The 20,661-nt window shown below is 52.1% G+C and overlaps 4 protein-coding genes across 4 annotated transcripts in view; 2 read left to right on the top strand and 2 right to left on the bottom strand.

Annotated features, from left to right (window-relative positions):
• EEF1AKMT3 (EEF1A lysine methyltransferase 3) overlaps window positions 1–2,279 on the bottom strand; it is an 8,146-nt gene extending 5,867 nt beyond the window's left edge. The window contains exons 1-2 of the mRNA XM_003790593.3: window positions 1,959–2,279; window positions 1,735–1,846 (exon numbers count right to left, since the gene is read on the bottom strand). Coding sequence (XP_003790641.1) covers window positions 1,735–1,846; window positions 1,959–2,237 — 391 coding nt within the window. The 5' untranslated portion in view covers window positions 2,238–2,279. The remainder of the gene's footprint in view (window positions 1–1,734; window positions 1,847–1,958) is intronic.
• A 171-nt stretch (window positions 2,280–2,450) lies between these two features.
• METTL1 (methyltransferase like 1) lies at window positions 2,451–6,407 on the top strand. Its single transcript, XM_003790592.3, has 6 exons — window positions 2,451–2,851; window positions 3,561–3,724; window positions 4,898–5,082; window positions 5,171–5,284; window positions 5,460–5,561; window positions 5,723–6,407. Exons 1-6 carry the CDS (start codon window positions 2,661–2,663, stop codon window positions 5,876–5,878), a joined length of 912 nt encoding a protein of 303 aa, XP_003790640.2. The 5' UTR covers window positions 2,451–2,660; the 3' UTR covers window positions 5,879–6,407.
• A 1,763-nt stretch (window positions 6,408–8,170) lies between these two features.
• On the top strand, window positions 8,171–12,368 carry LOC100961635 (25-hydroxyvitamin D-1 alpha hydroxylase, mitochondrial). Its single transcript, XM_003790591.2, has 9 exons — window positions 8,171–8,396; window positions 9,015–9,205; window positions 9,696–9,898; window positions 9,979–10,179; window positions 10,265–10,437; window positions 10,653–10,825; window positions 11,016–11,094; window positions 11,369–11,566; window positions 12,224–12,368. The coding sequence occupies exons 1-9, from the start codon at window positions 8,202–8,204 to the stop codon at window positions 12,335–12,337; spliced, it is 1,527 nt and encodes a 508-aa protein (XP_003790639.1). The 5' UTR covers window positions 8,171–8,201; the 3' UTR covers window positions 12,338–12,368.
• A 4,096-nt stretch (window positions 12,369–16,464) lies between these two features.
• On the bottom strand, window positions 16,465–20,649 carry MARCH9 (membrane associated ring-CH-type finger 9). The gene is made up of 4 exons (XM_003790688.2): window positions 19,868–20,649; window positions 18,712–18,867; window positions 17,569–17,761; window positions 16,465–17,304 (listed from the first exon to the last, which is right to left on the bottom strand). Exons 1-4 carry the CDS (start codon window positions 20,222–20,224, stop codon window positions 16,970–16,972), a joined length of 1,041 nt encoding a protein of 346 aa, XP_003790736.2. The 5' UTR covers window positions 20,225–20,649; the 3' UTR covers window positions 16,465–16,969.
• Between the last annotated feature and the right edge of the window lie 12 nt (window positions 20,650–20,661).

Raw genomic sequence — 20,661 nt, 5'->3', positions numbered from 1 at the left:
CCCAAGTAGCTGGGACTACAGGCGCCCGCCACAACGCCTGGCCATTTTTTGGTTGCAGCCATCATTGTTGTTTGGTGGGCCCGGGCTGGGAATTCAAACCCGCCACCTTAGGTGTATGTGGCTAGCGCCTTAGCCGCTTGAGCCACAGGCGCCAAGCCATTTTCTTTCCCTTCTAACATAACTGCCTTTCTCTCATCTACTCATACTTCATGGAAAAACTGCTATTGACACTCCCTTTGTTGTTTCTGAGCCTGCTGAGCTCATACTGTTCACTTCCTTCTCACCTGACAGAGCTTCCCCTTGAGGGATTCTCAGGAGTCCATGCAAACATGGACAGAGCACGTCCAAAGGCTCTTTGCACCTTTCACCATAGTTTTTGTACTATAACCAACATTTTCCCCTATCTTGTCCACTTGACTGTAAGCTCCTGGGGGAGAGGAAATTTCTCTTATTCACTGTTGAATCCCAATACCTAGCATGACTCTTGGCACATAGGGAACCTGCAGTACAACTTGGATGAATAAGTAGAAGAATGAATGACTGCCTCTGGGTAGACTTCCCTTAATGTGACCTAGTTCTATCTCTATAAACAAGGACATGATAATTTGCATTCCTAGGGATTCATTAAAACTCAACTTCAGGCTGGGCATAGTGGCTCACACCTGTAATCCCAGCACTCTGAGAGGCTGAGGCAGGAAGATTGCTTGAGCTTAGGAGTTCCAGACCAGCCTGAGCAAAAGTAAGACCCCCTCTTTACCAAAACTAGAAAAATTAACTGGACTTGTGGTAGGTGCCTGTCTATAGTCCCACCTACTTGGAACACTGAGGTAGGAGGATCGCTTGAGCCCTGGAGATTGAGGTTGCTGTGAGCTGTGATGACACTACTACAATCTACCTGAGGAGACAGAGTAAGACTGTCTCAAAAAAACTTGGTCAGAGTTTTAAATGAGTGCTTTTGGTGTGGAGTTTTGTCTTCCTATTAGATAAGTTAAGGAACTATTTCCTTTGTCATTTTCAATCCTGTCAAAACTGAAGCAAAATTTTCCTTACCTTTTCTTTCAAGTCTGAGGTATCTAACTCCTACCTCCCCTTCCAACAAACTCGTAAGCTTGCTTTTACCAACAATAGAAACCTAAAGAATCTAAAATATATTCATAAGGTTACAGATCACTCATGAGGCTTATTTATTACGTTTTTAGAGATCAGGTATCACTCTGTCACCAGGCTGGAGTACAGTGGCATGAATATAACTCACTGAAACTTTCCAACTCCCAGATTCAAGTGATCTCCCACCTTGGCCTCCCAAAGTGCTGGGATTATAGGCTTGAGCCACCATATCTGACACTCATGAGGTTTAATACTCTGAAGTCCCTCCCCTACAGGAATCCCCATAAAATGCACTTTTGACAATCGTGTCCAAAGCAAAGGAGATTATACATGATATCATTTCTCCATGAAATCACAAAAAAGCAAAAAGGTAGGAACAACTCTCGTTCTATAAGGCCTGTCCAATTTTAATTTCCTATCCGCATACGATGAGTCTTCCGACAGCCAAATCAGCGCTGTCTGCCACGAAGAAGCAGGCATAGGACTGGGGGTGGGGGGGCATAGTTTGTTAAAATGGACCGGACGGGACCCAAAGGAATCCCCTCTCCCAAGAATTCACCATGTGACAGTTTCTGCCCCCACTCACCTACCTCACTCCACCCCCGCGCGCAAAGCCAGCTCACGCACCCTGCAGCGCTGCCAAGATGCCCACGATGCCCGTCCCGGCGCCCAGTTCGATCACCTTCCTGCCACGGAAATCCACATTTTGACTCTCGAAATAATTGCACAGGCTCAGAGCCTATGGGAGAAAAGAAAGAGAAAGACAGTCTCTGTGAGGGCTCCATCTGGTAGAGGCGGAGTCCGGGATCCGGACCTCCATGGACCCTCACCGGGAGCTGCCCACGCCTCACCGCATCCCATACGCCTGCCGCCACCCCGAGGTGAGACCCAAAGTTCTGCGTGATGCTCAGCATGTGCCCACAGAAACAGAACTGGATCTTCTCGGAGTAAGAGTCCGCGAAGAGCCCGACCTCCCGCGGAAACACCGATTCGGGCTCAGACTCGGGATCAGGGCCGGGGTCCGCCATCCCGCGGAGAGAGCGCGCAGCCCCGTGGCCGGCGCCGCGGTCCCTCGTCTGTCGCGGGGTAGATGTTGGGGGCCGCGGACCGTCTCCGCTTCCCGGTGGCATGAGCCCCGCCTCCCCAAGTTTGCACTCCTTCCTCCAGCTTGACTTCCTGGAGGTGGAATGTGGAGCAGCCCCTCCCGCCCGGTCCCCAGCGCATACCCGATGGGACTCACGCAGGACCACGCCGGGCAGCCCCAGAAGACTGGGTCCGCAACCAGGGGAGAGGGGCAAGGATTGATTCTACTGTTGGAGCCGAGGTCACGGGTCCTCTCTCACCTGTGGGGTGCACTGGTGCTGCCACCAGGGTGATAGTCCTGACCAGGCAGAAGCGAGCTAAGGTGCAAGGTCGTGTGCCTGGGTCGGGCCTTGCCCGACCGCTGAGATACTAAATGCAGAGACGCCCCCAGCCCAGGTACCTCGCGATCCTCCCCGCCTACCTCCACGGAATTTACTACTTGGTCTTTAAGGGGCGGGGTCCGCGCACGCATGCACGAGGCGTCATCACCTTGCGCCTCCGGCCGGCGTCTCCACGTGGGTTTGGTGTTGAAACTGGGACTGCGAGTCATGGCGGGAGCCGAGAGTTGGAATGCGGCCGGAACGGAGGCCCCACAGCCCCAGAAGCGCTACTACCGGCAACGTGCTCACTCCAACCCCATGGCGGACCACACGCTGCGCTAGTGAGTGAGCGGGACGTGGGAAAGAAAAGGAGGGCGGGATGCTCAAAGCAGTCTGGGTGAGCAGTTGTGCTAGGACGGTGGGGAGGATTTGCGATAGACCTGAGAGGAGCAGCTGAGTGACGTCAGTTTGGGGGGGTTCTCTAAGATTTGACAGAGAACTCAATTGGCCAGTTGGGAGGGGGTGTGGCGTTGTGGCCTAAGTCAAGGTAGCGGTGCCAAGTCTGAGAAGAGAAAGAATTGTTTCTGAGACTTGTGATAGAGGGAGAATGTCGTTTCCATCTTTCAGTTTTGTTTGTTGGATTTAATAAAAAGGCAAACATACACAGGCCTGTCCCCACCTTACTCCATCCTCTCCCCACAGAGTGTATACACAGAGTAGGATCCCAGTGCCGTAGGCAGCTAGTCTCTGGGAGAAGGGGAACTTGTGCCCCACAAATGAGAGCCATCCGGTCAGGGTCACATCAACCCCTAGAAGTGGAGAAAGGCAGGTCAGCAATCAAGGGCCTTATGTTGGGCCTGTGATTCACCCTGGGGGTTAAGGGTGGTTTCCGTTGTGACTCCTAGAGGCCACAGGGCCCACTGTTAACGAAATTTTTGAGAAACCTTCCACCCATATACTTCCCACCCTCACCCACCCACACACTCACTGTACAACTTCTGCAATAGTATGACCAAACTTATCATATTTCTTGTATCTTCTTTCCAATAGCCCTGTGAAGCCGGAGGAGATGGATTGGTCTGAGCTATATCCAGAGTTCTTCGCTCCATTCACTAAAAATCAGAGCCATGATGACTTAAAGGATAAGAAAGAAAAGAGAGCTCAGGCCCAAGTGGAGTTTGCAGACATAGGCTGTGGCTATGGTGGCCTGTTAGGTAACACTCTGACCCTTTCTCTAGGGTGGAGGGGAGGCCAAGGTTTTGCCACCTCAGCAGGTTTTGTGGGGGCCATAGTTGGCCTTTCTCCTTTAGACCGTGACATCAGCATGGAGAGCCTCCACCTTCTCTCTATTCTGGGTCTGTGGCCTTTGCCCTGTAGAATGGAGGGGGCTGCCTCAGATGCCTCTCAGAACTCACATTGTGCTGTCTGGCCTATGTCAGTCTTTTCACCTGCCAGGTGCCGGGTCACTGAGCCGGTCAGCACAAGCGTCAGAGATTAGCCACTGTGGCTAGTGATCCTGAACTGTCTTTCTTGGGGATTCCTCTGTCTCCCCTCCCCCAGCACCCTCCCTCAGTAGTGCTCATTCCTTTTGCTCTACTCTCATGTCTTTTGGGTTCTTTTTGGGTTCTTCTTGTATTGTCCCAGCTGTGCATGCCAAGCCACTTCCCTATTTTTAGATCTTCCCATACAGATAACAGCCTGATAGAAATGAAAAGTATGGTACTTGGAGGCAGAAAGCCTTGGTTCTTTTTTTTTTTTTTTGGTGAGACAGAGCCTCAAGCTGTCACCCTGGGTAGAGTGCCATGGCATCACAGCTCACAGCAACCTCTAATTCCTGGGCTTAAGTGATTCTCCTGCCCCTGCCTCCCAAGTAGCTGGAACTACAGGCGCAGGCCACAACGCCGGGCTAGTTTTTGGTTGCAGCCATCATTGTTGTTTGGTGGGCCCGGGCTGGATTCAAACCCGCCAGCTCAGGTGTATGTGACTGGCACCTTAGCCGCTTGAGCCACAGGCGCCGAGCCAAAGCCTTGGTTCTTTTTCCAACTCTACCCCTTCTTAGGGCATGATCGTGGGCATTTCTGACCCTCAGTTACTCATCTTCACAATTTAACACAGTGTTGTAAGCATGTGAAAACACTGTGGAAACTCTAAAGCAGTTTCAAACATACATATGTCCTTAGCCCTACCATTCCAGTCCTGCTGACAATTTTCAGATCTCCTCCAGCCTTTTTGGCATAAAACTATCCATATAGGTATCTCTATTCGCACTTGCCATTCCTGACTTCGGTAGTTGTGGATTGAGGCTTCCTTTGCTGTGTTGACTGCTTTGCACATCCTATACATATGTGGTATGAAGTTGATGATTCCATGGCTATCTCTGTGTCCAGTGGAACTGTCACCGCTGTTTCCAGACACGCTGATTCTGGGTCTGGAGATCCGAGTGAAAGTCTCAGACTATGTACAAGACCGGATTCGGGCCCTACGCGCAGCTCCTGGAGGTGGCTTCCAGAACATTGCCTGTCTCCGCAGTAATGCCATGAAGCACCTTCCTAACTTCTTCCGCAAGGGCCAGGTAGGGGCCCTAGTGGGTTAGATTGGTAAGCAGACAGAGCACGGAGGCCAGGCTCTTACAACCTTGTTGATACATGTCTGTCTCACAGCTGACCAAGATGTTCTTCCTCTTCCCTGACCCACATTTCAAGCGGACGAAGCACAAGTGGCGAATCATCAGTCCCACACTGCTGGCAGAATATGCCTACGTGCTGAGAGTGGGGGTGAGTCGGGAGTAGGGGGAAGGATCAAGTAAGTGGCCTCCTCAGGGGCCCTTCACTAAGAATTCAGTGGAGCACTTAGGGACTTGCGTCATCATTTCCATCATCTTGCTACTCAGTTGCATGCTGCACCCTCCTACCCCACCCCCATCCCTGTCTAGTGATTTTGCCTATGCAGGGGCTGGTATATACCATAACCGATGTGCTGGAACTACACAACTGGATGTGCACTCATTTTGAAGGGCACCCCCTGTTTGAGCGTGTATCTCTAGAGGAACTGGTAAGTAGGGGGCCAAAGGAAATTGCAAAGATATAGGCCCCTTCCAGAGTGGTTCTGTATTCTTGGAATGCACCTCAGTGCCAAGAGGTTGGGATGGGAGTCTAGGGACCAGGGCAGTCTGAATGGTGCACAGGAACTTACTGGACTCTTTATTCTTCCAGAGCGAAGACCCCATCGTGAGACATCTAGGCACCTCCACTGAGGAAGGAAAGAAAGTTCTTCGCAATGGAGGAAAGAATTTCCCAGCCATCTTCCGAAGAATACAAGATCCTGTCCTCCAGACAGTGAGCCCCAGTCCCACCCTGCCTGGTCACTGACCGCTTATCCTACCTTGGCTGGACCCCATCTTCCAGGGACTGGAAAGAAGATCAAGACCCCTGGATCTTCCCAGCTGAGAATGCTGACACTAAGAGGCAGTGATCTCTCAAAGAGTTGGAGAGCTGCCTAGGGAAGAACTTCAGTGTTCACAACTACCCCGAGCTCCTCTCTCCTTTTACCTTCACTGCTAGCAGAAATCAAAAGAAGCTGACTGAGAAGGGCAAGAACTTTGGACCAGAGTGGATCTTTGGAAGGATGTGGGGTCTTACCCTCCCTCAGCATTCCCTTCCTTTTATAGGATCTCTCCTCAGCTGGAATGAGGAGTGCAATGCTTCACTGTCCATCTAAACTGCCAACTAGGCCCAAATCACCTGTCTACTGTGTTTACTTTGTGGTCCCAGGGATAATATGTATGTGTGCACACATGTCTGTTCCACCATTTCTCAGGAAAGACTAGTATATCATGCCTTATCCCATCCTCTCATTCCCTCCCCACCTAAGGCTTGACTTGGGGAATCTATGCTCCCTTTATTGTTGCTGTCTCTGGAGAGTCCCTGGGAGGGGTGGGGGTGGAGATCCTCTCCTTTTCCTTATTGACTTTCGATTCCAGAACTCCAGAGCTGACTCACTGGCACAAAGCCTCATGGAGGGAAGTGGGGAGTGGGAGAGTGAGGAGCAGAAAGCTAAACTGTGGAGGATTCTGAAACTAAAGTGGAAAGGGGCTGCTAACCAGATAGCCCCCAGAGAAGACTGAGTCAGCTGAGGATTCAGAACATACTGCTCCATTCAATGGCCCTGACAGAATCTCTGAAGGCTTCTAATTTGCAAAAAAATGCCTTTATGTTCTTCAAGCCTCAATTTATTTTTCTTTTTATTTTCTTAAAACAGAGTCTCACTCTCTTGCCCTGAGTAGAGTGCCATGACATCAGCAACCTCAAATTCTTGGGCTTAAGGAATCCTGCCTCAGTCTCCAGAGTTGCTGGGACTACAGGTGCCCACAATAATACCCAGTTAATTTTTCTTTCTTTTTCTTTTTTAGAGACAGAGTCTCACTTTGTTGTCCTCAGTAGAGTGCTGTGGTGTCACAGCTCACAGCAACCTCCAACTCTTGGGCTTAGGCAATTCTCTTGCCTCAGCCTCCTGAGTAGCTAGGACTACAGGTACCCACCACAATGCCTGGCTATTTTTTTTTTGTTGCAGTTTGGCCAGGGCCGGGTTTGAACCTGCCACCCTCAGTATATGGGGCTGGCGCCCTGCTCACTGTACCACAGGCACCACCCTATTTTTTTTTTTTTTTTAAGAGACACAGTCTCAAGCTGTCACCCTGGGTAGCATGACGTGGCATCACAGCTCACAGCAACCTCAAACTCTTGGGCTTAAGCAATTCTATTGCCTCAGCCTCCCAAGTTCCTGGGATTACAGGTGCCCAGCTATTTTTTGGTTGTAGTTGTCATTGTTCTTTGCCAGGTCTGGGCTGGATTTGAACTCGCCAGCTCCAGTGTATGTGACTGGCACCCTAGCTTTTGAGCCTAGTTTTTGTATTTTTAATAGAGATAGGTTGTCACTCTTGCTCAGGCTGGTCTTAAACTCCTGAGCTCAGGTGATCCACCTGCCTTGGCCTCCCAGAGTGCTAGGATTATAGGTGTGAGCCACCATGCCTGGCCTCAGCCTCAAATTCTGATGGCTGAAGGAGGGGTCTTGTTGGCCTAAGAGGCCCCATCTATCCTCAAGAAATAAAGAAGGCACCTGGAGCCATTTTAACTCCAGTAAGCCACCTGCCATCTGCCTAGTGTCGGTTAGGTACAGGAGAGAGAGAGATGAAGCTAGTGCAGAAACAGTGCGGAGAAGATGCAACCCAGTGAGTCAAGAATGTGGGGACTGTTACAGCTGTGCCTCTTCCCTGCTGCCCTTCCTGGAGGAGCTGAAGGATGGGGAATTCCTGAAGATGGGCCTGAAGAGGCTGTGGGGAAGTGGTAGGAATAGCAGGGACTGACTTGTGTAGCTTGGTGACCTAATCTGCATTAAACAGCCTTTACCCAGTGGAGAATTTTAGCTGGACAGAGCACTAGCCCAGGAGGAAAACCTCAGACAGGCTTCCCCCTCCCATGAGGATCATTGCAACACAAGACCAGAGAGAGCCTGAAAGTCAGCCTCAGCCCCGCCTACTGCTCCTGAGCCTCAGCGCAGACCACTCGGGAAGAGGGGATTGGCTGAGGAGCGTGGAGAGGGGGCGTCGTCACCTCCTAGCCCTAAGGTTAAATAGGACTTTAGGCAAGATGCTCCAGAGAATCCCTGTCTTTCGTGGGCTCTCTGAACCACACCATGACCCAGGCCCTCAAGTTCTTCTCCAAAGTGTTGCATCGCGTACGCTGTGGCCCTGAGCGGGGCGCCTCACTCGGCTACAAAAACTGCGACTCGGCACCCCGGAGCTTGGCAGACATCCCAGGCCCCTCCAAGCCCAGCTTCCTGGCAGAACTTTTCTGCAAAGGGGGGCTATCGAGGCTACACGAGCTGCAGGTAGGAGGGGAGCCCATTCCCTACCTGGGGAAACCGACTTGACAACGCCAGAAAGAACAGATCAGGGCAGAGCATATGAGAGAGGGCCACTGAGAACAGACACCCAGGAATTACGGAAACAGCAAATTGGAACCAGGGATGATTCCATTCGTACACCCAGCAGAGTAATGCGCTCAGCAAGCTTCCTCTTGCTATGCAGACGTCTGGAGACCCTGCAGGTCCAGTACAACTGCGGGGGCGCGGGGTGGTGGTCTGACCGCGAAGCTAGCGGTACTTTCCACCAGCTTTCACTTAAAGCTAGACGCGCTCCTTTTCATTGACCGAGGGTTCGTCCTGAGATGAATAGTGCATGTGAGGAACCTCACTAAAGGGAGGTCCTGAATGTCTTCTTTGCCCAAAGTTCCTTCGTTTTGCACATCACACACCAACTTCCTAGGGATGGGAAATTGGAAGAAAGAGGACGAGTTTGAAGTATCAGGGCCATACATCAGCTGCACCCTCAAGAAGGGGGAGAAGCTTCCTTTTTCAAAGTCCAGTCAACACCCCAGGCGTTGGGACAGGTCAAGCTGAGAGTCCTCGCCCGGGTCTCCCAAGTGTCCACTGCGCGCGTTCTCCCAGGTGCAGGATGCCGCGCGCTTCGGGCCGGTTTGGATGGCCAGCTTTGGGACGGTGCGCACGGTGTACGTGGCGGCTCCTGTCCTCATCGAGCAGCTGTTGCGACAGGAGGGGCCTCGACCAGAGCGCTGCAGCTTCTCGCCCTGGGTAGAGCACCGTCGCCGCCGCCAGCGAGCTTGCGGACTGCTCACCGCGTGAGTCGTCTTTGCCCCCAAAGCCTAGGTACCCGGTAGCGGTCCTCCCCTGCAGCGGGTCCCAGAACTATATGGGAGCGTCGGGGGAGATTGGCCGACCTTCCGGCATCCCGGGGCTCCCACCCCAGTCTGTTACACCCAAACTTAGGTTGAGCCTCACCCCGGGCCACCACCTTATCCTTTGAGACCAGAATGCTGGGAACTGGGGAGACCAGCCGAATGGGGTAAGGTACCAGAAACTGGGTGGAATGTAAGATTTTGTGACTCAGGTTACCCGAGAACCCAGGCCCCTCGGGGGCAGGAAATGAATAAAGAAGAAGGGGATGGGAGACGATGCAGGCTGGGACAGGTTTCTGTACCTTCGGGGAACAGACGCAATCCCTCTCCTGGCCACCCCAGCGGAATGAGCTCCTTCTCCGCAGCAGCCACCCAGGTCGAGTCATTCTACACACCCCACCTCCCTGATGCATGCCCTCTCCCCACCCTGCAGAGAAGGCGAAGAATGGCAGAGGCTCCGCAGTCTTCTGGCCCCTCTTCTCCTCCGGCCTCAAGCGGCAGCCAGCTATGCTGGGACCCTAGACAACGTGGTCGGTGATCTCGTGCGACTACTAAGGCGCCAGCGGGGACGTGGCACCGGGTCGCCTGCTCTGATTCGGGACGTAGCGGGAGAGTTTTACAAGTTTGGATTAGAGGGTGAGTCTCAAGTCAGGGGCAGGAATGAGAGGCAGCCGGCCAGGTCTCCCGATGCCCTGACAGCGCCCCCTCCCGGCCAGGCATAGCCGCGGTGCTGCTAGGTTCGCGCCTAGGCTGCCTGGAGGCAGAAGTGCCGCCGGAGACAGAGACCTTCATCCGCGCCGTGAGCTCGGTGTTTGTGTCCACCCTCTTGACCATGGCGATGCCCAACTGGCTACACCGTCTTGTGCCCGGGCCCTGGGGCCGCCTCTACCGAGACTGGGACCAGATGTTTGCATTTGGTAAGGCACAGAAACGATGTGGGAAGGAGAAAGAGCAAAGCTGTCCAGGAGCAGTGAGGCATTAGTGCACCTTCTCCCCACGCAGCCCAGCAGCACGTGGAGCGGAGAGAGGCCGAGGTGGCCCGGAGGAACCGAGGAAAGCTTGAGGAGGACATGGGACCTGGGGCGCACCTGACTTACTTCCTATTCCGGGAAGAGTTGCCTGCCCAGTCCATCCTGGGGAATGTGACAGAGTTGCTACTGGCTGGAGTGGACACGGTGAGGTCCTCCCTCCGTACTATGAGCCACACTTCCAGAGCTTAGCCTCCTCAGTCTCCAGGGCCACTTATCTGTCGCCGGGGATCCATTATGGCCACTTAGACCAGCTTAGCTTCACACCTCCTTGGTGTGAAGCCCCAGACTGCCCCCTAATCGGCCCCTTATTTTGGGTCCCCACACCTACCATCTCTCACCTAACACCTGTTGTCCCTCAGGTGTCCAACACACTCTCCTGGGCTCTGTACGAGCTCTCCCGGCACCCTGAAGTCCAGACGGCACTCCACTCAGAGATCACAGCTGCCCTGGGCCCTGGCTCCAGTGTCTGTTCACTAGCCACAACTCTATCCCAGCTGCCCCTGCTGAAGGCTGTGGTCAAGGAGGTGCTAAGGTGAGGGGAAAAAAGGAAGGACTAGAGAAAATGCTGGGGAAGCAGATAGTGGATGGAAGCTGGGAGAGGGAGTAAAGAAATATGGTACTCTACTCCCGGCCACAATGGGTTTTGAAGTTGAGGACAGTGAGTGAGAAGGCTAGAGCTCTCATCCTCATCTTGCTATCTCCATCTTGTCCTTGCAACCTAGACTGTACCCTGTGGTACCTGGAAATTCCCGTGTCCCAGACAAAGACATTCATGTGGGTGACTATATTATCCCCAAAAATGTAAGTAGAATCTATGGCTGCCTTTTGCTGAGTCACTCCTCACTCTCTTGGGCCCCAGCCCTGTTCTCAAACATTCTCCCCAAAGCCCTTCAAACCCTCCCCTTGACTTCTCTCTGGGATATAATGGAGAAATTGTTCCAAAGGTAGCTCCAGAAAAGTTCCCCATCACCACCTGGGGCCTATCTTTGTCCTAGTCCACAAAGCCTCTTCTTCATGCCCCACACCCCCACATTCCTGGGCCCCAACTGATAAGTTTGTGTTCCTTCTTTACCAGACGCTGGTCACTCTGTGTCACTATGCCACTTCAAGAGACCCTTCCCAGTTCCCAGAGCCAAATTGTTTCCGTCCCACTCGCTGGCTAGGGGAAGATCCAGCCCCCCACCCATTTGCATCTCTTCCCTTTGGCTTTGGCAAGCGCAGCTGTATGGGGAGACGCCTGGCAGAGCTTGAACTGCAAATGGCTTTGGCCCAGGTGAGTGATCTACACCTTATGCCTTCTCCAGTTGGAGAGACCCTGGCCCTCTAAAGCTGTGAGCTCTTGTCCTCTGACAAGCATAAGATAAATCCTCTGAAATATGACAATCTCATTACAGGCCTAGAGTGTTAAGTGGGGTTGTTCAACTATCTTTTTCCCTATCATAATCCCTTACCCTCCTTAACCAAGAAGTCTCCTATTGGCCACATGTACCATCCCAACATTGACCATTCTCTTTTTTTTTTGAGACAGTCTCAAGCTGTCACCCTGGGTAAAGTGCCATGGCATCAAAGCTCACAGCAACCTCAAACTCTTGGGCTTAAATGATTCTCTTGCCTCAGCCTCCCAAGTAGCTGGGACTACAGGCACCTGCCACAATGCCCAGCTATTTTTTGGTTGCAGTTGTTATTGTTGCTTAGCAGGTCCAGGCTGGGTTCGAACCTGCCACCCTAGGTGTATGTGGCCAGGGCCCTGCCAACTGAGCTACAGGCACCACCATCCAACATTGACCTTTCTAATATTAATAATGCCCTTTACAAATCAATCCCATCATTATAGATCCCTCCCATAGTGACAGCTTTCTTCCTCCCTTTTCAGATCTTTTAAAAAAAATTTTTTTTATTAAATCATAGCTGTGTATGTTAATCTTTTCAGATCTTGACTCATTTTGAGGTACAGCCTGAGCCAGGTGCTGCCCCAATCAGACCCATGACACGGACTGTCCTGGTACCTGAGAGGAGCATCAACTTACAGTTTGTGGACAGATAGTCCTGTGGGAGGAGGCTGTTATCTTCATCCTACACCATAGCAAAGTGTTTGAAGCAACCCTCACCCTGACCAGTGTGTGAAGTATGCATTTGGCCTGACTCATTAGGCCCCCCCAAAACCATGATTCCTCTACCAGCTTGGGCCTTCTGGTCATATGTACATCCTTCAAGGGCTAGCTCAGATTTTAATTAATACTGCTGGGTGGCTGAGGAAGGGTTCGACCACTGTGTTTGTGGTGCTCCCACGGTGTTCATCAGTGCTGCCTTATGACATCAGCTGAGTAATTGTGCATCTGGTCTATACCTGGTTGGTTCTTCCTCTTTGCATGCAAGCCCTTTGAGAGGCAGGGTGAGGCCTTATTTGGTCTTTATATCCCCTGTCAGTGGGGACATACCTGTGTCTGATTAGGTAACACCATACACATTCCCAGATTGAATCTGGACCATATGGCAGGCCCGTGTCCTTTTTTATCTTACCCCTAGGAAGGTGACTCTATCCTAGCCTGGTTTATAAGTTTTTATTCTTTTTTTTTTTTGAGACAGAGTCTCATTATGTCGCCCTCGGTAGAGTGTCGTGGCATCACACAGCTCACAGCAACCTCAAACTCTTGGGCTTAAGTGATTCTCTTGCCTCAGCCTCCCAAGTACCTAGGACTATAAGCGCCCACCATAATACCTGGCTTTCTTTTTTTTGATTGCAATTGTCGTTGTTTAGCAGGCCCCAGGCTGGGCTCAAATCTGCCAGCCTTGTTGTATGTGGCTGGTGCCCTATGCAGTTGTTATTGTTGTTTAGCAGGCCCCCGAGCCTGGTTTATGAGTTTTTAAGGCTCAGCGTCTGTGGCTCAAGTGGCTAAGGCACCAGCCACATACACCTAAGGTGGTGGGTTCAAATCCAGCCAGGGCCTGCCAAAACAACAATGACAGCTGCAACCAAAAAAAAAAAAAAATAGCCAGGTGTTGTGGCGGGCACCTGTGGTCCCAGCTACTTGGGAGGCTGAGGCAGGAGACTCACTTGAGCCAGGAGTTGGAGGTTGCTGTGAGCTGTGATGCCACGGCACTCTAGCCAGGGAGATAGCTTGAGGCTCTGTCTTTAAAAATAATAATAAATAAATGAGTTTTTAAAACTCTCCTTGGATCTCTGGTCACTATCAAGTGAATTTGCACTACCACTTAGCTCCCAGGCAGAGACATCTCTAAGACTGTCCCTATCCAGACCTCTGCCTTTTTTCTATTGAAAAGTTTAAATATTTATAAGCTTTAAAATTAAAAAATCAAATGTTCCATTCTAGACTTTTGACTGAATTCTCCTCCTCTCCCACTTCCTGTAAGACCTGGAGGCAAAACCCTGACCCCCACTTCCCAACTTGGTTCTCAGATCCTGGACACCTGAAAGTGGTTTGTAGTACAAACCTAGACACATTTCGGTCTGGAATGGGAATAGCCAAGTCTAGTGTGGCTTCCTCTAAAAGGGGGTGGTGGTGAAAAGTAACTGCAGGGGCTAAATTGCAAAATGGGTTGGGAGCTGGGGCTTTGCAGAGATGGGCAGAGGCTGCTGACTGTTGGTGTGATTTTAGGACCTAGACTACTGGAACCTAAAGACATCCTAAAACGGCCACTCTGCCCTCTCTGGAAGAATTGCTCCAAGATAATTTCCTCCAGAGAAAGACAGGAATTACAGGCAGAGAAGTGGCATAAGACAGGATGAAAACCAAGTGTGGGGGTGGCCAGAAGCCCTCAGGCACCAAGGCAGAAGGGGGGTGGGCAGAGGAGACTATTTCCCTGAGTCAGCATGCGCTGGTCCCCCAGAGGCTGGGCATGGTTCTTCCTTTGTTATGTATACAGATTAACTCATCTTCCACCCAAATAAATCTCTCAGCACACTCAGCACAGCTCCTTCTATATCCCAGATTACCCTCCCCATGTCAGGACTTGCCCCTCTCCCAACCCCCTCACCCCATTCCAATTAGCTGGGTATAGATGGAGATTTCACTTCATACTTCCTCTCCTGCACCACCTCAGCCCCATGCCCTAGACATGGCTCCCTGATCAGGCAAACTCTATTATCCACCAAGCTTTCTGCAGGGAGATCTAATTATGCAAGATCTACCCTAAGCCTTGTGCAGAGACAAGGTTTTTGTGCATTTACTGCCCCTCCTGCCAACTCCTCTACTGTACACTCAATCTCCGCCCCTACTCCCCTATTCCTGAGCTGTATTTCAACCTAAGTGACCCATATTTTAGCAGATTTGAGCTTCAAGGGGCAATAAAGCCCAGCTTGCTGTCAGACCCTTTCCACATTCCTTATTCCTCACTGGCCAAGTAGGAACGCCCACTGACTGAAGAAGGCAGAAGTTCCTAGGCAAGGATCTCTTTAAGTTGGAAAAAGAGAGGGTGGCACCTGTGGCTCAAAGGAGTAAGGTGCCAGTCCCATATGCCGGAGATGGCAGGTTCAAACCCAGCCCCAGCCAAAAAAAAAAAAAAAGGAAAAAGAGAAGATCATAATAATTACTGAGCCAACTCCCATATCAAGACTTCCATCATCACAAAAGGAGTACCACCTCACTTGGCCTGTTTTTAGGACCCAGAGTAGAAATGGAGACAATGTGTCTGTGTGTGAACTTCTATGTTCTTGATTGTGTCTAACCTTCCACGCAGAGCCATCACAGCGGGCAGCCCAGCTTTGGCACAGGAAGCCCCACACCTGTGTCTTATCTCCCTAAGCCCTAGTGCCAGTATAGGTATTAGTAGTCACTCTGACTTGCTGTCTCCCATTGGGTCCCCATGAGCTCTTCCATGAATGGCAAATCAATAAAATCTGGCTACTCTGTCTCCCCATGTGGGGAGTGTAGAGGGTTACTGCTCTAGGAAAACAGATCTCCACTGGGAAGGTGGAAGGTTCAGCCTCAGCCCCTGTCCACACTGATCCCCTCAGAAGTTGGAAGTGATATGTTTTTACACTCAGACCCTAGCCCAGCTTTGGTTCCTATACCCCGGGGCAAGTCTCGGTGCCAGCACCATGGACAGCGGCCAAGACCACTTTGGGAGAGGGAAGGTTTCCCTAGCAAGCGTATGTGGGCCTTTAGAGGAAAAGTATTTCCTCCAAAACAATCCCAGGGAGGAGGCAGAACAGAACCTTCCCTGAGAGAAGGACCAATAATAAGAAAGGCCTCTAGATCTGACTTTAGCAGTGTATGAAGGAATTATTTTAATTGCTAATGAATAGTTCACTTGAAAGACACCATCATTCATATAATACACAGTCCCAAGGCCACAGAAAAAAGGGACCAGGCTTCAAACTGACCACATTTTAATCAGTCCTTCCCAAATCTTTTCTCTGTAAACAGTCCCCTATGCTGTGGCCTCCAAGCACACTACCTTCCATTAACACCACTAGCTGGGCATGCCAGGATCAGACCTGTGACCCTAAATTGCCATAGGAATAGCTTAAACTGGAGTTGGAGACTCCTAACATTGGGGAATTCCCTCCATCTCACTCCAAATGAGTCCATATTCACTTCACATCACTTTTCTGGGTGAACACGATACCTGGGAAGGACTAAATGAACAAAATGGATGGCTACAGCCTTCCCTGTACCCCAGTATTTGGTCAGGGGAGTTCTCATTCTTACAAATAACCACCATCCTTCACATTTGCAATGTCTATTTCCCCTCATATTTCCATATCTATTATGTCACTCAACACAAAATTCCAAGATTCTATGCAACTCCAGATGAAAAACACATTTTGGAATTTGTTATACCAGCTACTATTTGAAATAAATGGACCATTAACTAGTCTAGAAATCTTTTTATGCCATTACCAATTTTCTTTGCAATGGCATCCAACCTGTCTTTCGTTTATCCTCATTCCAATCCTATGAGGTAGACAGGAAAACCACAGCTGAGAGATTTTTTTCTAAATAACAACTCGCAGGTGGCAGGTCCACCCCTTAAATACCTCTGAGCACTGCCACCTAGCAGCCAAAGTGAATTATTCACCAGCAAGTGGGAGTCACACTTACAACTCAGAACCCACTGCTGCATTTGGGATTTATAACCTGTGCAGAGAAACCTCCACACACTTCCCAACCCTCCAGAAAAACCCCAGATGAGAAAGGAGTCTCCACGTGCATATAAATGATTCTTTATGCCCTTCCCCCATGCAATGGGGGGGTGGAGCAGGGAGAAGTCCCCCGCCCTCATGCAGGGAACGGGAGGTCAATGTATACTAGTCTTATTGCCAGATGCCCTGTGGCCATGGGGTGAGGAATGGGGGTCTACAGCCCCTTTCTTCTGGCACTGGTCCCCCTTCACCAAGTCACCGTGGTGGAGCTAGGAGCTGAGGTAAAGATGGTTCTCTCCAGGGAAAAAAGATGCTCTCCTTGCATGCCTTGTGGCCATCTCAGGATGAGTGTGAGGAGCTGTCAGTGAGGGTTCGAATGTTACCCTGGTGACTCTACCCAGTGGGCAGTCGAGGCCAGACAATGTCTCCAGCTTGAAGCTGCCTGTAGAGATCCTCAGTGGTGGGAGCAGTGTGCCTCAAACACTTTGTCCAGGTGGTACCTCCAGCAGCCATGACAGCTTATCTCTCGCTGATGCATTGACTCAAGATCCCCACTCCTGTAGTCCAAGTTCAAACCGTGGTGACCCTCATGACAACCTCTCGGCCAGAATGAGAACTGGAACGGGCATCTGGTGGCCGTAGTTGTCCAAGGAGGTGCAAGATTGTGTAACCACAGCGCTGAGGCAAGAGCGTCCGCATGCGCTGGGCAGCTGGGGGTCGGCTAGTGGCCCCAGAGGGGGTGCCCGTCCGTGAGGTCCTAGGGCCCGGCTTCCCTGCCGTCCCTCCCCCTGCATCTCCTCCTATGTCCTTGGTTTTGTCGTAATTCAGGACCTTCCACTGCTGGTTCACTGCCTGCCAGCGCTTGAAGATGCGGTAGACAGAGGAGCCTTCGTGGACAATGAGGCCTGAGCAACAGGGATAAGAAATCCAGGGTCACCTGCTGCCCAGACTCAGGCCAGAGTTACTTAAGCAAGCACTTCTTCAGAGTGAGAGGATACGGTTGCAAAGGGCCCTGGAGAAGCAGGGAAGGGAAGGCCATCAAGATAACCCTAAAGACCCCTCCCGCCCCCATAATAACAGGAAATAAGGCCATGAAACTGTGGGGAGGGGCAGAGAAGTTAAGAGGGTAAGTACACGCCGGGCAAGTCGGGGAGACAGTGCGCCCTCACCTATGCAGACGACATCCATGAAGCCATACATCCCGTAGCAGATCTGAAAGAGCAAATCCTGCCGTTGCCACTTGGCTGAAGGACTGAGCGAGGACCAGATGAGCCAGGAGATGCTGGCAACAAGGAAGAGTGAGCCCAGAACTATGGCAGCAATCTGGACCTTCTCGATGACTGTCAAGGAGATGGCCTGCCACTGTGTAAGAGAAACAGCTCCATAAAGTAACACAGATGAAGGGCTAAGTGATGGGGGCCCTGAATATGCTCCAGGTCCCTTCCCTAAACCCTCCAGTAAGATTAACATCTGTCTTCTCTGTGCCCTGATTAAACCTAAAATGTGGCACTTGCCTGATATCATTTGTCTCTCTTATTTTATATTTATTTATTTATTTTTTATTATTATAGAGACAGAGTCTCACTTTTATTGCCCTCGGTAGAATGCTGTGGTGTCACACAGCTCAGAGAAACCTCTAACTCCTGGGCTTAGGTGATTTTCTTGCCTCAGCCTCCCAAGTAGCTGGGACTACAGGTGCCTACCTGGCTATTTTTGTTGCAGTTTGGCCGGGGCTGGGTTTGAACCTGCCACCCTTGGCATATGGGGTCGGCACCCTACCCACTGAACGACAGGTGCTGCCCTGTCTCTCTTATTTTAGAAAGGCAGGATTAGGCAAGTGCTCTGAAGCCAAAACATTTAAGTTTGAATTCCAAATCTTAACTTCATCACTTACTGGCTTAGTAACCTTGGGCAAGTTCTTAAATTTCTTTGTGCATCAATGTCCTCATCTGTAAAGTTGGGATAATACTGGTATCTAACTAATAGGATTATTATGAAGATTAAAACAGATAATACACGCCAAAACTTGACACACAGAAAACACCACATGTTTGGTATTATCCTCATCATACCCATCAACATTATCTTTTCCTTTTTTGTTGACCCAGTGCCTGAACATAAATGGCACTCAATAAATGCCTCTGTGAATAAATGAAGGAAGGATTTGTAGGCACACAAGAGATTGTGATAACAGTGGGGAGAGATGGCTTTAGGAAAAGAGTAAATGAGACGAAATAGGCTCCATGGAGTGTCCTTATCCCAACAGCTAAAAGGCCCTCACGCAGTCTCTGAGTCCTCTCCATGCGCCTCACCTGCAGTGGGTTCTTGGTGCTAATCGCCAGGACCTGGTACTTGAAGTAGCAGAGCTCGCAGCTCCAGGAACCCCTCTCACTGATCCAGCGGATGAGGCAGGGCTGGTGTGTGCAGCGCACCGAGCCGTCGCAGCGGCAGGGGCTCAGGAGCTCCCCCTGGAGAAAGAGTGGGGAGGGGCCCTGTCAGTTATCATCACCAGGACCACACTCGGCCGCTCTCGCGGGGAGGGAAACCTCTTCAGGTCAGTCGTTTTCCCACCTTAAAAAAACTAAAGCTTTTCACCACAAACAGTGCAAAAGGCTAAGGCTGCAGCAGAAAAGAAAGAAATTGGAGATCAAGGGAAACTTCCCATACTAAAGAGACGGAGGCGTGGGGGAGCTGGTCTTTTCCAAGAATTTGGTAAGGGTGGTCTTTAAAGCTCCTCAGAGGGAAAGCTTCCCCTTAGGATTTGCAGGGAGGAGAGTCACAACTTCTGGGTCATGCCTTCCTGCCACCCCATCACTGTAAAGTTATTTCCTAGCTCTGGTGGAGACTGGGATGATTACCATCCACTGTTCCCACAGATTAAAAGGGGGAGAAATCCCGAGGGTAGGAGTGGAGGAAGTTTCCCTTTAACCAAAGAAAAACTTTTCACTACAGAGATACCCTTGGCACTATTCTGGGACAACTTTGCCCACAAAATTTTAACAAAGAATGCTTTTTGGAATGAGATGTAAAGTTGCACAATAAGAAGTGAAGAAAAGTGCCCCACAGGGAGAAATACTGAGTGAGGCAAGGGCGCTGGCCCGGCCCTTCCCTTCAAGGTGGGAACTGAAGCATTCTCCTTTCTGTCCACCTCCAAGAGAACAGGTCCCCTCAGCCTACAGTGACCCTGGTGTGGGAGAAATAGGAGAACCTCTGTCCCTGCTAATGGGTGAGAAGGATTTCTCCCAGGAGAAAGCCCCACCCCTTCCTAGGGACCCCTGACGCCCCCTCCAACACAAAAGCGCGCATTAGAAGTCTCCAGCCAGCCCACCCCCCACCTCATCCCATTCTCTCTCCGGGTCCTGGGTTCCGCCCAGCCTTTCTAGGCCCCGCCCCTTGCTCGCGGTCTCCCCAGACACCCCAGGTGTGCGTCCCCACCCCTCCCCTCCCGGCCAGGTGTCCAGGCCTGACCTGCTCTGGGCCCTGGAAGCAGATCCGGCACTGGGGGGTTCGGAGCCCGCTGTCCAAGCTGCTGCTGAGCGACAGGGCGTCCAGTGCGCCCGGGGGCGGCAGCGGCGGCGCGGGAGGCGGCAGGGGTCCGGCCCGTGGCTCCTTGTCTCCCGCCAGGCCCCGGGCCCGCGGCTCCGACCCGTAGTACTCCTCCTCGTCGCCGTCGCCGTCCCGGGTAGAGCAGCCGGCGAAGGGCGCCCAGCCGCAGCCGCCTCCCCCGCCCCCCCGGGGCTGCGGCTCGGCCCGGGGCCGCCCCCCGCCCGTCAGCACCAGCAGCTTCAGCTCGTTCAGGAACATGCGGAGCCGAGACTTGAGCATCGTCCGGGCGCCGGGAGGCGGGGGGCGGCGTGCAAAGGGGCTCTCGGGCGGCGGGGGGAGGGGAGAGGACAAGGCCGGGAAGGGGGCGCCCGCTGGAGAGCCAAGCCGGGCCGGGGTCTTTAGGGCCTGCGACCGGCGTTCACTGCTGCCACTGCCGGGGCTCCGGGGCTCGCGGGGCCGAGAGGGCTGGCCGCCCGGGGGCAGCGAGGTGGGCAGCCATGGCCAGGGCAGGGGGCGGGGAGAGGGGCTCAGAGCGTCGCGCCCCGTGGATCCGGGTCCGGAGCCGGCCGGGCCCGGGGGGTTGCGCGCCCGAGTCCTCCTGCGGCGGGGCCGCCCCCCATCGCCGTTCTCGAGGTCCCAGTCCCGCTCCGGCTCCGGGATCCGGCTTGGCTCGGCCCGTGCGCTCGGCGGTGGCAAATGGCGGCTCCTTCCGGCGG

Source organism: Otolemur garnettii, unplaced genomic scaffold, assembly GCF_000181295.1.
Source record: "Otolemur garnettii isolate 467f Iridium unplaced genomic scaffold, OtoGar3 scaffold00043, whole genome shotgun sequence".
In the NCBI taxonomy this organism is placed as follows: domain Eukaryota; kingdom Metazoa; phylum Chordata; class Mammalia; order Primates; family Galagidae; genus Otolemur; species Otolemur garnettii.
Note: the sequence above shows the minus strand (reverse complement) of the source record. Positions and strands in the feature narration are given on the sequence as shown.

Bases quoted from the DNA above. Each gene is read 5' to 3' on its own strand.
- METTL1 (XM_003790592.3), top strand. From the start codon at position 2,661: ATGCACGAGGCGTCATCACCTTGCGCCTCCGGCCGGCGTCTCCACGTG. The intron at 3,725-4,897 runs GTAACACTCTGA...CTCTGTGTCCAG, and splicing joins TGGCTATGGTGGCCTGTTAG to TGGAACTGTCACCGCTGTTT. The intron at 5,285-5,459 runs GTGAGTCGGGAG...TTGCCTATGCAG, and splicing joins CCTACGTGCTGAGAGTGGGG to GGGCTGGTATATACCATAAC.
- LOC100961635 (XM_003790591.2), top strand. From the start codon at position 8,202: ATGACCCAGGCCCTCAAGTTCTTCTCCAAAGTGTTGCATCGCGTACGC. The intron at 10,180-10,264 runs GTAAGGCACAGA...CTCCCCACGCAG, and splicing joins GGACCAGATGTTTGCATTTG to CCCAGCAGCACGTGGAGCGG. The intron at 11,095-11,368 runs GTAAGTAGAATC...CTTCTTTACCAG, and splicing joins ACTATATTATCCCCAAAAAT to ACGCTGGTCACTCTGTGTCA.
- MARCH9 (XM_003790688.2), bottom strand. From the start codon at position 20,224: ATGCTCAAGTCTCGGCTCCGCATGTTCCTGAACGAGCTGAAGCTGCTG. The intron at 18,868-19,867 runs GTCAGGCCTGGA...CTCTTTCTCCAG, and splicing joins GCTTCCAGGGCCCAGAGCAG to GGGGAGCTCCTGAGCCCCTG. The intron at 17,305-17,568 runs GTGAGGGCGCAC...CCTGTTGCTCAG, and splicing joins CATGGATGTCGTCTGCATAG to GCCTCATTGTCCACGAAGGC.